Raw genomic sequence first — 16,190 nt, forward strand, 5'->3', positions numbered from 1 at the left:
AATATTGCCCAAGTGTATTTGCTTTAAAAGTTTTAAAACAATTTCATTTTTAGGTAGAGAAGTTATTTTTTATAATAGTTTATCTGATAGGTCCAGGTTTTAAACCTGGTTTAAAACTACAAGAAAGGGAAGAATGAACAAAAGGCGAACTAAACAAAACCAGGAGGCTTCTTCCTAAGCCAGATAATTTCTTGACTTTTCTCCTCCATGTAATAAATCAACTCAAATGAGAACCATATTAGAGCTGTCACTTCATTAAAATTATCATCCAACTTCCAACTATAAAGGAATGCATTTAAAGCAAGGACACCTATGGTACATAAGATATACAAATAGTTTCATCAGAAATAATTGAAGAGTTAATTTAATTACTCATCAAAAACTACAAATGTAATAAAAATACACATGATGATAAAAATGTATCTTTTACCTCTTAATTGAAAGATTCTTGGAAACTTTATTGAAAAACTCTGTTTCTGCATTTTGGCGTCCAGCACTTAGTTCAAAATGGATTGGATTTTTGTCAGAAGGTTCAACATTCTGAAACGAAGTAAGTCATAGTTTGAGATCTGATTTAAATAAAAACACCAGAGAATTCTATTAAGATGAAAAGTAGCTCTGAAGCACTGGGGAGAGGGGGGCCTTCTGATTTCTATAATTGTAACTTTCCTTTTTTATTATGACTTTTTAAATTGAGATATTGATGTATATAACATTATATTAGTTTCCGGTGTACAACATAATGATTTGATATTTGTCTATATTGCAAAACGCTCACCACAATAAGTCTAGTTAACATCCATCACCATATAGAGTTACAAATTTTTTTTCTTGTGACTAGAACTTTTTAAGATCTACCTTCTTAGCAACTTTCAAATATACGACACAGTATTATTAACTATAGTCACCATGCTGTACATTACAGACCCATGACTTACTTTATAACTAGAAGTTTTTACCTTAATATTTGGTACAAACCTTCACCCGTTTTGCCCACCCCTCACCTCCAACCTGATGCAACCACCAATCTGTTCTCTGTATCTACTAGCTCGTTTTTTTTTTTAGATTTCTCATATAAGTGAGACCATACGATATTTGTTTTTCTCTGTCTGACTTCTTTCACTTAGCATAATGTCCTCAAGGTCCATCCATGTTGTCACAAATGGCAGGATTTCCTTCTTTTTTATGGCTGAATAATATTTCATTATATATATACATATATATACACCACATTTTCTTTATCCATTCATCCATCAACACACTTAGGTTGCTTCCATGTCTTGGCTATTGTAAACAATGCTGCAATGATCATGAAGGTACAGATATCTTTTCAAGTTAGTGTTTGCATTTCCTTTGGATAAATACCCAGAAGTGGAATTGCTAGATCATATGGTAGTTCTATTTTTATGTAACCTTCTTTTTGAAACTGTCCATTTCCCTGCCACATAAAGGAAAGCGTAAACTTAATTACCTATATTATGTAACTCATTCAATAACTAGGGATTCCATTAAAGTAACTTTGAACTGAGAATATGATCTAAAGAATAAACTAAGTAAATGATATACATCTCTAACATAGAAATAAATTATTAGACCTCATTTAAGATGATTATATTTATAATTAAAATGCAAAAACTTGATTCATGAACTGATACAAACTATAAATGAAAGAAGGCACAAAATAAGATCTGAGTGGAAATACATGGTTATTTAGAGGTACTCAATATTTTTGCAATAAAATACAGAATTTTTTTATTATTTGTCTGAGACAGAGGACAACTAATCATTTTAGTGAAAAGTGGTCTTTGAATGTTTTTACATAATGACACTTATGGTTTCAAAGATCTACTTTTTCTGTGACCATCGCTTAGATATATTTCTATGTCTTTTATTAGATACAGCAACAATGGAATTCTGATTTCTAGGATTATATATTATAAACACTGACTTTTAAGTGGGAGAAACTATTTGTTATACCCATACATTTTAAAAATAAAACAGAGCAAAGAAAACACTAAGATCACAAATCAACTCTCAATATCATAAAATGATACTACATATAAATTCCTGATATATTCTTCAAAGGTTTTAAGAAAAACATGGGCAAGTTATCTCCTGTATTATAATTTGTCTTTAGAGATATGGTCTAAAACTTACGAAATGAAATTAACCATAAATGAATAAAGTTAATATTCAATAACATTGATTATAAATAAACAAAGCCTAATAATTTGAGTCACTATTTTAAAGGGTAAAGACTATTGGGTTTAAACTGCCAATACGCAACCCTCAACAGTCATGTGCTAGGTAATCAAATCACTTACTTTGAAAAGATGTAGTGTTTCCTTGCTGGTTAGTAGCTGGAATCGAAGGTCAGGTAACCTGCCATCACAAGGGAGGCATTCGTAAAACTCAGGATCCTTGTGTGTCACAGAATAGAGAACTATAATGAAATTTCCAGATTCTGAAAAAACCCTGGAAAAAAATTGCCATTTAATTACAATTTACCAAGGATAACAAGAGTACACTTAAAGAACTCTAAGGGAGTCTCTCAATCTAGTTAATAGACTGACTAAACAATCTAATTTTGTGAAGAAAACTGGGGAGTAAATTTATGTTTACTTTTTATGTTATTGATTTTTAATTTTTAAGATACATTTTATTATGAGACACATATTCCTTGTAAAAACTTCAAACAAAACAGGAAATGTATAAAATAGAAAATGAAAACCACCCCATCCCACTCCCCAGTTTAGTGTATATACTTCCAGAATTTTCCCCTGGGCATACACAAACATCTTATACAATTAAACAAAAATAAGGCCATACCATACACATTATTTGCAATTGCTATGTCTTATCTATCTTGGATTTCTTTCCATGTCACTATTATATATCATACCTCAGACCTCCTTATTCTTTTTTAGTGACTATCCAGTATTGCAACTTATAGATGTGCCATTACTGACTCACCTAGACTTCTAAAAATGGATATTTAAATTATTTGCAATATTTCACTATTATAAACACTGATAAAATGAACATTCATTTTATTACTCACTATATGACTCAATAAATATTTGTAAAGTCATCAAGAGTCCTTAAAATATATACTAAATTATTTAAAAATACTTTTAGTAGTTGTTTCTACTTTGCAAAATGTTGAATGACAAATAATTTGGGGGGGATATATTACACTATTAACAAAGCAAAGTATTGGAGGTCAGGGAGGCAGAATGCCTACTGCTGAATTCCTCTCTCTGGAGTCAGACAAGAGCACTGCTCGGAACACTGTAAAGCAGCAACCTAGGCTATGTTGAGCAGTGCTGACTCTTCTCTGGTTCAAGGGTTTGCAGTAATTACAGAGTTTAGTTATCAAAGAAATTGCCTAATGCTTCAAACTGAACACAAACTAACAGAGAGAACTTTAAAATTAATTTTACCGAACATTTACTGTCAATAAAAAATTAAAGCAAAAGAAGTCATTGATGAAAACTTAACTGTACTAACAAACACACTAAAATAAACATTTAATTTGTTTTATTGCAAATAAAACTAATTGCCTTGTAAAGTTGAAACAAAGTGTAAAAAGTAGAACTGTAAAAGCATCTGAAGAAAATACAAGAGATTTTTTATTTCAATAAATACTCCTGGAGTGGGAAAATCCTTTCTAAACAAGATAGAAAAAGACATTGATAATTTTGACTTAAAAAAAGTCAGTTTGGGGAAATATCATTAACCAAAGTTAACTGAAATGACAATCTGGGAGAAAAAAAATCTTTGCCATATATGTATGCCATATATATACATACAAAGATACACACATAGAGATATACACACATATATTTTTATAATATATATTTATTATATAAAATCTTTGCCATATATACACACATACGTATTTTTACAAATATATTTCTGTATTTTATATACTATATATATGTGTATATAGAGAGAGTGAGAAACAGAAAGAGAACTCTTACAAAGCAATGTGAAAAAGATGCACAATCCAATTTAATAACAGCAAGAGACATGAATAGGAATTTCCCAGAAGATGAGGTTATAAAACATGGGAAAAGACCATTTTTCATCTACCAGATTTGCAAAGATCAAAAGTTTAATAATGGCCTTCCGGTTACCTCTCTGAGGTCTTGCTACTCTCCCTTCCCTCACTCCTCTCCAGCCACACTGGCCTCCTTCCTGTGCTGGAAGATGCAAGGTGATCTTTCACCTACAGCCTTTGCACTTAATGTATCCTCTGCCTGGGACACTGCTCCCGACAGCCACATGGCTTACTCCCTCACCTCAAGTCTTTGCCTCCCTGACCACTCTATTCAAAATTGTGACTCTTTACCTGCCACTACCATCCAGACATGCAACATCTTCTTCTCCTGCTTATTTTTCTCCACAGCACTCATCACCTTGTAAAATATTATTTATTTTACTTATTTGTTCTGTTTACTACCTATCTCTGCAGGGTCTTTATTGTGTTTACTGCTTATCTCCAACATTGTGAACAGTGCTTGGCACATAGTAGGAACTCAATAAATATTTGTTCCACAGTGTCAGTGAGGGGATGGAGAAAACATGCACTCTCAAACACTGTTGGAAGGATTATAAATTGGCAGACTTTGAAGGGCAATTTGGCAGTATCTACCCAAATTTAAAATTATATACTCTTTGACCCAGGAGAACCACTTTTAGGAATTTATTCTACAAATACACTAGTATATGCACACAAAAATGTATACACAAAATTGGGTGCGAGAAAAAAACTAGTTTTTAAAATATAGTATATATTATTTACTGTATAGTTATAAAATTATGTATTAAATCTGTACACGCCAAATTGTAATGATCTCCAAGGTATAATGATATAGAGAAAAAAGCAACATACAGAAAAGTAAGAATGGTACACTCCCATCTGTGATTCAATTTTTACATGCCAAGGGAGGGTGATATTTGCCTATGCATTGAACATTACAGGAAGGAAGCACAAGATTCCATTGACGGTGATTATCTCTGGGGATAGGATCTGGGGAAATGGGGTGGAAGAGAGACTTATTTCTATTATGTATCTTTATGTATGTCTGCTTTATTACCATGTACTCGTACTGCCTTTTCAATAAAGTTTTCTTAAAAAGTGAATTATAGCTACCCAAGATAGATAGACACTGGAATTTTCATTTAATAGATGAAGAAGAGACTGTAAGAGACAAATAGTGGTATTACATACAAAATAACAAAATTAAATGGAGAATTGAGGTTAGAAATAAAGTTTCCCTGCTAGTTCCCATGCTTCTGCTTTAGTTTCAGGGAGAAAATTAAACACCTTGTATCAAATGTTCCTTAGGGTCCTAGTGGTAGCACTCTATAACTTAATAAGATACTTGTAACAAATTCCAACTCATTTTCAGTCACTTCACTGAAAATTAATCTATTTATAAAATAGGATACCAGACTACATGATTTCTAGGGTTTTTCCCATTCCTAAAAAGTATATCTTCTGTGTAGAGTTCTGCGGTTAGGCAAATGAACACCTTTGTATTCCAAGGATAGTGCAACCTCACCTTTCTTGTCTGGTTTTATTCCCATTTAATGTAAGGGTTGTTTTCCTTAATGTGCTTGTTCTTCCGGTTTGTAAGTATTATAAAAGGTTAAGGCACTGCAAGAATTTTAAATGAGACCAATAAAATATGAATAGGGGAAAAGATCAAAGTAAAATACTACAGAAGAAAATATCACTTACCTTTCCTGAATAGAAGAACTGAACATGTATCGCAAGCAGCAAGCCCATACCTGAGGACTATAGACATGTATAATTCCAGACAGCCAACTAAAAGAAAAAATAGAAATTAAAAACTGCAGTCATTTACATATTAATACTTAATATATTTTAGATTACATTCTTCTCAAGATAATATGGCAGAGGGCCGGCCCCGTGGCTTAGTGGTTAAGTGCGCGCGCTCAGATGCTGGCGGCCCGGGTTCAGATCCCGGGCGTGCACCGACGCACCGCTTCTCCGGCCATGCTGAGGCCGCATCCCACATACAGCAACTAGAAGGATGTGCAGCTATGACATACAACTATCTACTGGGGCTTTGGGGGGAATAAATAAATAAATAAATATTTAAAAACAAAAAAATAATATGGCAGAGATTCTTGGCATTCACCAGCAATACACTAAAGGCCTCATAAATAAGAAATCTATATGCACTAGACCATGCTGATAATTAAGAGGGAGAAGATATATAGATACAGATATAGATATATAGATATATAGACAGAGCTTCTTTCTCTCTGTCCTCTTCCACCTGAGATGAAGGGAAAACGAAAAATGGTGAGAGAGAAAATAGTTAACAAGAGAGGTGAAAGTAGGAATCAATTAGCCTGGACTGCAAAGAATTAGGGCTGAATTAGGGGAGAATGAAGTTAGCAGCCTAAAACTATACAGTCATTGAGAGGATTAAATGCCATAACATATACAGGGAGCCTGAAACACAGAAGGTTCTTAATTGATATTCACTTAGCATCAATGACACATAGCCAATACCAGGAACATAGCAAACAGACTATAAGCAGATTTCATGTCCACAGAACATTTGTCCATTCTCATTTTTTCACTTTGCACATACCATTCCCTACATGGGTTCCCCTCCCCATCAATCTTCCCTTCTATTATACAACCACTTAAAGGTCCAGCTCAAGTTTGCCTTCTCTAAGAGAATGTCCCCTATCATCTCTCTTACAAATACTAATAGTGCTCACTGTCTATATTGCTCATTGCATCGTAAATCATATACTTCATTATTTATCTCTCTATATGTGAATATTTGAATATTTTATCACCTCACCTGACTATAAATTGCTTGAGGAGCTTTAAATCCCAAACATAATAATATGCATAGGGTAAGCACTGAATAAATACTTAACATAAATTTCTGACTGAATAACCTGTCCAAATGTCATTAACCACTAACTCTAAAAATAAAGCCATTAACACAAAGGGGAATTTCCGCAAAATTGTCTGGCAGTGAATTTCAAACAGTGTTATTCTGAGTCCTGGGTTCTTCAGGATGCATTAGTGAAGAAGGTTAAAGAAATGGCTTGAAGGCTTCAACTTCAACCAGAAGAATTCAACTTTATCTGTTTTATATATGGGAGTTCTTCCTAAGATTGGGCAAAATCTTGTTTTAACTGATTCTGCTATTAAAATAAGAAAGCTTAAGAATCATTGGCCTTTGTGGCTTTATAAGGTGATCTAAGAATTAATTACATATTCATAGTACAACTGATTCACACGCTTATCATATACACTTGAATACATACGTGGCTGAAAAGATTTTCATAAATAATGCAACACTTACATTCCCACTAATGGTAGAGAATAAACCTTGGGATCAGATTCCAGCAGAAGTAACAATTTGCGTGTTTCATCCATGGTAAGATATCTAAACAGAAGACATTCATGTTAAAACAACTGAAAGTATGTACTTTTTACCTAAAAGAGATAATCTGAGTGTTGAAGAAGCATATTTTAGACAGGGGAAATGATTCAAATGAATATTTTCTCTCACACACACATGCACACAAAGAAAACAGTTCAAAGTGTAGAAAAAGACTGCAGTTAAGAGGAAGAGATTACACAGATTTAATATCTTAAAATTTCTAGCTATTTACTAAAATGGTCATTGAAGGGGCCAGCCTGGTGGCGCAGCAGTTAAGTGTGCGTGCTCCGCTGTGGTGGCCCAGGGTTCGCAGGTTCGGATCCTGGGCGCCCACCAACGCACTGCTTGTCAAGCCATGCTGTGGCGGCGTCCCATATACTTAGAGGAAGATGGGCATGGATGTTAGCCCAGGGCCAATCTTCCTCAGCAAAAAGAGAAGGATTGGCAACAGATGTTAGCTCAGGGCTAATCTTCCTCAAAAAAAAAAAAAGAAAGGTCATTGAAGATTACCCACTTTTTAAAAAAGTTTCGCTCTAAAAGTGTCAACTTAAAAATTTTAATCAAAAATATTAAAATCCAGGCTGACAATTTTAGAACCAAATACGTTTCCTTGGGAAAAGTAAATTTCCTATTACTGGGAATGTTCAAGCATCCAGGAGACTTGACAAGACTGCAACAGAAATGACTTCTCACTGAAGGAGGCTGAATTAGGTGAGGTATAGTCAACCTTCCACGTACTATATTCCTCCAACCACTATCAGAGAACTTTGGAACCATCATGATAGAATCTAAAAGCTCACTTTTCCCTAAAAGGACATTATGCTACACTTATACTTTATTATATTGATTATTGACAATAAGCTTTAAGGATATGGATAACTGCAGCAGAATTGTCAAATGTTAATTTTATTGTTATGGCTTTAAAACAATGCCATTTGTGATATAGTCTTTTTTTTTTTGCCAAACCTCCTCCTTTTTTTTTCCCCCCAAAGCCCCAGTAGATAGTTGTACGTCACAGTTACACATCCTTCTAGTTGTTGTATGTGGAACGCGGCCTCAGCATGGCCGGAGAAGCAGTGCGTCGGTGCGCGCCCAGGATCCGAACCCAGGCCGCCAGTAGCGGAGTGCGCACACTTAACTGCTAAGCCACCGGGCCGGCCCATGTGATATAAAGTCTTAATAGTACCACTGAGGACATATTTTATTGCTATAATAAGCATAAAACACAAAGATAATGAGTTCATCAGGCCATGTGACAAGATAAGGAAGCCTGAGTTGGCAGGAGATTTAGCATCAACAGTGACACACCTGCCTTGAAAGCTCTTCTGCCTTGACCACCTGCTGAATTCCTATTCTGTAAAAGAATCAGCTCAGACTTTCCATGATCTTCCCCGGCAATTTGGACACACTTTCCTGCTTTCCCTGCACTGTACATAAACCCTCATTATGTTTACCCATATCATATTTACACATTAATATACTTAATGGACAGTAAGTACGGTTTTTTATCTATTTAATTCCAGTGTCTAACACAGTATCTATTGCATAATGGATCTTAATAAATATTAGAATAAATAAAGGAATGTGGTCAAGGAAAAGGACAAATGTCACAAATTAAATAATTCTGGGTAGGAAAGGGCAAGAGGATACAGGATTAGATAGAATATTGAACATCCTTGGTTACTACCAGCATGCCAAGGGATCATAGAAGGATAATTCAAAGAGAGGTAAATTCATGCTTCACTAGTAGATGGGCATGGGTACCGAGGAAAACAAATTAACTTTTTGGTTAATTTTAACACAAATTCCCATGTCCCAGCTGAGAAGTACTTTATTACTCCAAGAGAATGAATGTTCCACTTAATTCAAACATGTTTTAATCACTATCACTTTTGACCATTCCATGACTGTGGAATATACCAACACTTTTTCCTTTGTGTTGCTCTAACTAGAAAGGTATTCTGGTCAGCACATGGGACTCAAAATGAGCCCTTTCTTGCTATTCCAGGGACTCTCTGAACAGAAAATCCTCTTTTCTTATCCTCTTTTGAAGAGGCATTTTTAGAGGATAAGACTCGAAGCTGAGTATACCTTGGAAAACATTTTTGTCTCTAGAAACCTAACAGGAACTAGGGTGGAGTCAGTGGGAAAGGAAGCCAGAAGTAAATTGCTTAGACTTTAAAGCAGAGAATGCTTACATTGTCTGACCTAGCTCAGTAGACAATAGATAAAGAAAGTGGATGAGGATTCAGGGAAGCAGCCCTGCTGAGGATCAGATAGCATGCAATTTGGCATATATTTCCTAAGAACTAAGAGTGGTGATAGGAAGCCGGAGAGGATGCCACTCCAGCTGTGAGGAAACTCCACCCTCAAGTGGTTGACAATTTAGTAAGCAAAAATACTATAAATTTTTATTTAATTATCTCCTTTCTTTCTCTATCTGCAGTGCTCTTTATTCACAACTAAAACTGCATATCATAAATAAATTATCCAGCCTCTATTAGGTTCATAATCAGTCAGATTATAGTAAAAAAAAAAAAAATGACGACGACCTAAAACCTAGGCAAAATACAAAAGGCAAAATGATATAGAGGATAATTTCTCCTTATATTTTCAAATCACTAAATACAAGCAATTTTAACATAATTTTTGCCACTAATTTTTCTTGGGGTGGTGGGCGCAACTCTTTAAAGAAAACCATATTCAGCAAAAATTAAAAACTTCATTTTTCACCTTCTTTTATTTATCTAGCCACCACAGATCTCTGGAATGTAAAATGACTCATAATTATATTATGTAGATACCATGAAAATATAACACTGTGACCAATATTTAACATTTTTGGATTAATAGATCTTTTACTTACCCATATTTATAGGTACCTTGAACTTGAGAAATACTCAGATTACTGCTCAAGTTTCTCGCAAGAGCTGTTGGAATAATGGGGATGGGCTTCACAGGTGTGCATTTAAAAGTATTTGCTAGTGTTACTGCTGCCCAGTGCAAGTCAAAATCCACACTGTCCAGACGCTCCCTGGAAGTGACATGAGCTCTTAGGGAAAGCAATTTACCACAATCCAAGGAATCTTTGCTACATACGTGGTGCTGCAGAGCCTGAGGAATCAATATCACACAATTATTTTAAAACTGAAATTTGTCCGTACCTGTAAAGGTTTTGTTTCATACTGGTGCATATATACATATATATCTTGCACTAACAAAATTCAACAATTTCTGATTTGCGACATTTCAATTCTCTCATTTCTTCCACATGACCAAAAGGTTACATAAATAACTATGTCAAAGCAAGTAATATTTACTGTATCAAGCTCCATCACATATTTCCAACTTAGATGTCCCAGCAGCAATTCAAATTGTTATTGGAAAATGTCACTTCCAATAACTATTTATTACATGGGAAAAAAATGGACATAAATTAACTCTGACTCAGTGTCAGAGAGTCCACTCCTCTTTGATTCTTTTATTACCCCAAATTGTCAAGTTACTTCTTCCTCTGTAGTTGCTCATGCCAAGTGTGACATTTCTAGTCTCAGAGCCACCAATCTACTACAAGCTAACACACACCCCTCTCTAATACACATGTGACTACTGCAGTGGTCTAACTACTCTCTCTGACTTCAGTCAGCCTGTGCTATCAGGTTAACTATCCCTGATTTAACAGTATTTCCTCTTTTCAGAAACTTTCAATGACTCTACACAGCCCATATGACAAAGTTCAAATTCCTTAGCCTGGTAGACAAGGCTCTTTATAATCTGGCCAAACTAATACTCCAGTCTCACTGCCCATAAATCCAACAAAAATCTACACCCTTTATGTCACCCTGAGTACACTTTGTACTCTGCTATCTTGGTCACACTGCTTTCTCTTCTAGAATGTTACCCATATGACCTACCTAGGATTTCTGTCCTCAGAAACCATACTTAATTGCATTTTAGGTCAATATTCATTCAATTAGTAATTATTATGAATACTCATTAAATACAGGCTTATTAAAATAAGTACACATAGTTTAATTCTTGTGTTACGAATAATCAAGTTATCAACAAATTTCACCTTAAAAGCTGAACTGAAGTCATCTGCACTGTGAACTATTATTTCTCTTGAACAAAGTCCTTGAGTATGAATTTTGCATGGAATCACAAAGTCCCCAGGAAGAGAAGCAGTAGGGGTTCTTTCTAAGCACTCAGGTACTTCTCGACCAGGATCAAAACGATCTACTGTCAATGTCACACTTTCTTCATCTGAAGAACAAAAACAGCAGTTATTATCTAGCATGCCAATTAAAAATGCGAAATCCCAAGTAAGCCTACATTATAGCAAAGCGTTTTATTCATACTAATAGTACATTAAACTCTTATTCTAAAAAATGACTTGCATATATATTCTTGCACCCAACCAGATTGTGAAGTCTGTGATGGGGGGGTGTCAAGTTTTATTCATCTTCATAACCTTGGTATACAGCAGAGAAAATTAGCACAAAGTACATTACAATAATTGGCTGAATCGGTAAATATAAATCCTATCATAGTCATAAAAATATTTTTTTAAGTATATTACCTTCATCTACTGTGAGAGAACCAAGTAAAAAACATGGCAAGTTTTTTTTATTCTGCTTAGCATGACGACAAGCAAGTCGGATAGCCTTTTCAGTTACCACAAGCTTTGGATTTCTGAAAAATAACAGAAGCCTTTTATGAATGTGGTGAATCTGATATCCTAAAGAACCCTTCTGTCATAAAATGCTGCCTAAAACATAACACATATCTTTTAAAATGTACAGAAAGATCATTGTTGGGAAATCTTAGGGTCAAAGGCACGGGGTAAGGGAGGGCTGCCTGAAAACCAGAAATGCAATAAACAGACACTGAAGTTAAGCTGTTCTCCAGGCATTTGCTTACTTTTATGAACCAGAGCAGGGATCAAGAAACTATGAGGCAAGCCTCCTGTTTTTGTAAATAAAGTTTGATTGAAATAGTCACATCCACTTGCTTACATATTGTCCAAGGACTTCAGATACCAGTATTATTTAATATGGAATATAAATATGATTAAAATGTTTAAAGACATATAGGGGCCAGCCCGGTGGCACAAGTGGTTAGGTGTGCGTGCTCTGCTGTGGTGGCCCGGGGTTGGCCAGTTTGGATCCCGGGCATGCACCGACGCACCATTTGTAGAGCCATGCTGTGGCGGCGTCCCATATAAAGTAGAGGAAGATGGGCACGGATGTTAGCCCAGGGCCAGTCTTCCTCAGCAAAAAAAGAGGAGGACTGGCATCAGATGATAGCTCAGGGCTGATCTTCCTCATAAAAATAAATAAATAAATAATAAAGATCCATAAAAGGGACTCCAAAATATGAGCAAAGAAGATACTATCAAAAAAGACCAGGCAAATTTGAAAAAGAACCACAAAGAACTTGTAAAAATAAAAATATAATCAACTTGGGGCTGGCCCAGTGGCGTAGCAGCTAAGATCACGCGCTCTGCTTCGGTGGCTCAGGGTTCGCAGGTTAGGATCCCAGGCACAGACCAATGCACCACTTGTCAATCCATGCTGTGGCGGCGTCCCATATAAAGTAGAGGAAGATGGGCATGGATGTTAGCCCAGGGCCAGTCTTTCTCAGCAAAAATACAAGAGGAGGATTGGCAATGGATATTAGTTCAGGGCTAGTCTTCCTCACAAAATATATATATATATAAAATCAACTAAAAACTCAGTGGATTATATAATAACATGGGAGTAAGTATATGAATGTTTATTATTATTCCATAAACTGTGTACATATATTATAAACTATCTTTCATATATATGGTATACTTCCACGTTTAAAAAACCTAAATTAAGAGGTTAGATGGCAACTAAGCACAGCTAAAGAGAAAATTAGAAGAGTTGAAGAACAAACAAATTACTCAAAATGCAGCATAGAAAGATAACAGAGAATACAAGATAGGTTAAGAGACATGGAGAAAAGAATGAATAAGTCTAACAAATATTTAATTGAACTTCCACAATGCTCTCTCTGTTTTTGTCAATGATACCATCCATCCTTCTCTGCCAACTGGTTTAGAACTTAAATATTTTTTGATTTGTATATTTCCTTTAGTTCCTATATTCAGTCCACCATCGAACACTATAAACTGTTTCTTTGAAACATTTCAAGGTGTTTCTTTCCCTTTGGTCTCAATACTGCTACACTGCTCTAAGCCTGTATAATAGCTACCATTTATTGAACACTTCCTATGTTCCAGGCACTGCGCCCAATGCTGCTTTACAGAGTTTGTCTCATTTAATCTTTACAAGAGTATTATGAAACAAGTATCATTATCCACATTTTTTAAATAAGGAAACTGATCCGTGACTACTTTACTGAGGTCACATAAATAAGAAGTGGCAGAATCAGGATTTGACCCTCCAGACAGTCTGACTCCAGTTACAGCACCTTAAACCATTATGGCATAAATTTATGTTGCTGAGATTACAGAAAACCATCTCAAAACCTCTCAAAACCACGAGGAACACATTTAAAATGAGGTGGTAGGGGTATTTTTTCTGAGGGGAGCTTCAGAATGGAAAAGTAAAAAAAGAAGAAGAATTATTAGTCATAGTAATTAAGTTTGCCTTACACATCCTTTTGATTCCTGTTTATACTGGTTTGATCTGAAAAGAGAAACATCTTATACCTGTAGTAATTGAGATGTAAGTAGATGAAATCTCCAATTGGCATTGGGTTCCAAAGAGCACATTTTGATGGAGGAAAGTAGAAAGGTACCATCTTGCTTGAAGGAAACCTTTAAAAAATTTTTTGTAAATCGAAGCACAATGAAAAGCAAACTCAGTAGAAATTTTATAAGAAACAGTTTAACTTTAAATGATGGGACTTTTCAGATTACTTTTGTAATTTCAGAAGAGTTGAAAAATAATTTTAAAAAGTAAAAGAAAGAAAAGAAAAATTGCTTGTAACTCTACTAGCAAGGGAATAAGCACTCAAAATTTAGGTATGGCTTTTTCTGTCCATTTTTTCCTTTGCATATATAAATTTATACACACACAAGCTTTTAAAAAAGAACTGAGAGTATCAATCCCATAGAATCTTTAATAACAGAAAAATAAGAATAAACCATGAATTTACATTTAAATTTAAAATCTGTCCTTCTGAACTAATTTCTAGATAATTGCTAGATAATACCTAATAAAATTATTTAATAAAATAACTTAATGAAGTTATTAAAAGCACAAAAACTTCTCTTACAGTGAGCTACCCATAACAGTGCATTTGCATGGTGGTAGACTATTAAATACTAGTTGAAGTGAAAGACTATTATATCACACACTAAGAATACCTTGTTCTAGATTACTTTCATGTACCATTGGATGTAGCATCTCTACTAAAATACTAGCCCCAGTTTACTGATCACCTACTATGTACCAGGCATCCTACTGGGCACTTTTTGTTGTTAGTGCTGTCAAGTTGATTCCAACTCCTAGTGACCCTGTGGACAGCACAGCAGAACCCTGCCTGGTCTTTCTGCGCCATCCTCTCACCTTCTGGCACTATATCAGGCAATGCTCTGCTGCTATTCAAAGGGCTTTCGTGGCCAATTTTTTGGAAGTAGGTGGCCAGGTCCTTCTTCCTAGTCTGTCTAGTTTGGAAGCTCCACTGAAACCTGTCCACCATGGGTGACACTGCTGGTATTTGAAATACTGGTGACATAGCTTTTAGCATCACAGCAACACAGTCACAACAGAATAACAAGCAAAAGACGGGTGGTATGGTTCTCTGACTGGGAAATGAACGAAGGCCGCAGCAGTGAGAGCACTGAATCTGAACCCCTAGTCCACCAGGGCTAGCTACTGGGCACTTGACATACACAGTATTTCTCACTAAAACTGTTCCAGAAACACTACATCATCCACTTTATAGATAACAAACTGTAACTCTCCTAACTTTATACAGCAATTAAGTAGCAGAGCTAGGATTTGAATCTAAGTGTGGCTGATTTTAAAGCTTATACTTCTGGAAGTTGAATGACATAGTGCTTTGGAGCTTGGGTTCAAATCTGGCTCCATCACATTCGTACATGTGTGCTTTCAATCCCTGTCTAATTTGAGCTCATAATATCTATAAGAAGGATTTTTAATCTCCCTTTTTTGAAATGAGAACATAATCTGAGATTAAGAAATTTGTTCAAGGTCACAAAGCTAGTAAGTGACAAACTATCAATTTATGTATGTCTTATTAGACATAGATTTAATAACTTATTTATCACTTACCAGTTGGTGAAAGGCAGTATGACACAGGGGTTAAAAGCAAAGTCTGGAAATCAACTGGTTAGATCTGAAACCTGGCTTCAAAATTTGCTAGCTGTGTGACCTTGACCAAGTTATTTAATGTCTCTGTGCCTCAGTTTCCTCACCTGTTAAACAGGATAATATCAGTATCTCTGGGTAGAGTTATACTGAATATCAAATGAGTCAATAAATTGTTTAGAAAAATTCCTGGTTTATTCTAAGTTCTCAACGTTAGCTATTTCTCTTTGCTTTCAGTAGTAAGTAGTACCTTTACAGCCCAACCTACACTATTTGAATTTTACTTCCTCACAGTATAGAGTAGAAGTCAAATCAGGTTTAAACTCCAGCTATACCAACTGGGTTGGTTAATTTCTCTAGATTACAGTGTCCTCGTTTAAAAAAAAAAAAAAAAGGAGGAGGATAATAATAGTGC

At 35.2% G+C, this 16,190-nt stretch overlaps 1 protein-coding gene across 6 annotated transcripts in view; it reads right to left on the minus strand.

The window, feature by feature from the left end:
- The window catches only part of STIL (STIL centriolar assembly protein), a 60,472-nt gene that overhangs the window by 32,995 nt on the left and 11,287 nt on the right, over window positions 1–16,190 (minus strand). For all 6 annotated transcript variants that reach the window (XM_058552347.1, XM_058552345.1, XM_058552346.1 and 3 more), the window contains 8 exons: window positions 14,149–14,256; window positions 12,028–12,140; window positions 11,524–11,711; window positions 10,315–10,562; window positions 7,368–7,451; window positions 5,750–5,836; window positions 2,325–2,475; window positions 431–540 (listed from right to left, as the gene is read on the minus strand). In XM_058552347.1, coding sequence (XP_058408330.1) covers window positions 431–540; window positions 2,325–2,475; window positions 5,750–5,836; window positions 7,368–7,451; window positions 10,315–10,562; window positions 11,524–11,711; window positions 12,028–12,140; window positions 14,149–14,256 — 1,089 coding nt within the window. The remainder of the gene's footprint in view (window positions 1–430; window positions 541–2,324; window positions 2,476–5,749; window positions 5,837–7,367; window positions 7,452–10,314; window positions 10,563–11,523; window positions 11,712–12,027; window positions 12,141–14,148; window positions 14,257–16,190) is intronic.

The sequence above is a fragment of the Diceros bicornis genome, chromosome 13 (assembly GCF_020826845.1).
Source record: "Diceros bicornis minor isolate mBicDic1 chromosome 13, mDicBic1.mat.cur, whole genome shotgun sequence".
NCBI lineage: Eukaryota > Metazoa > Chordata > Mammalia > Perissodactyla > Rhinocerotidae > Diceros > Diceros bicornis.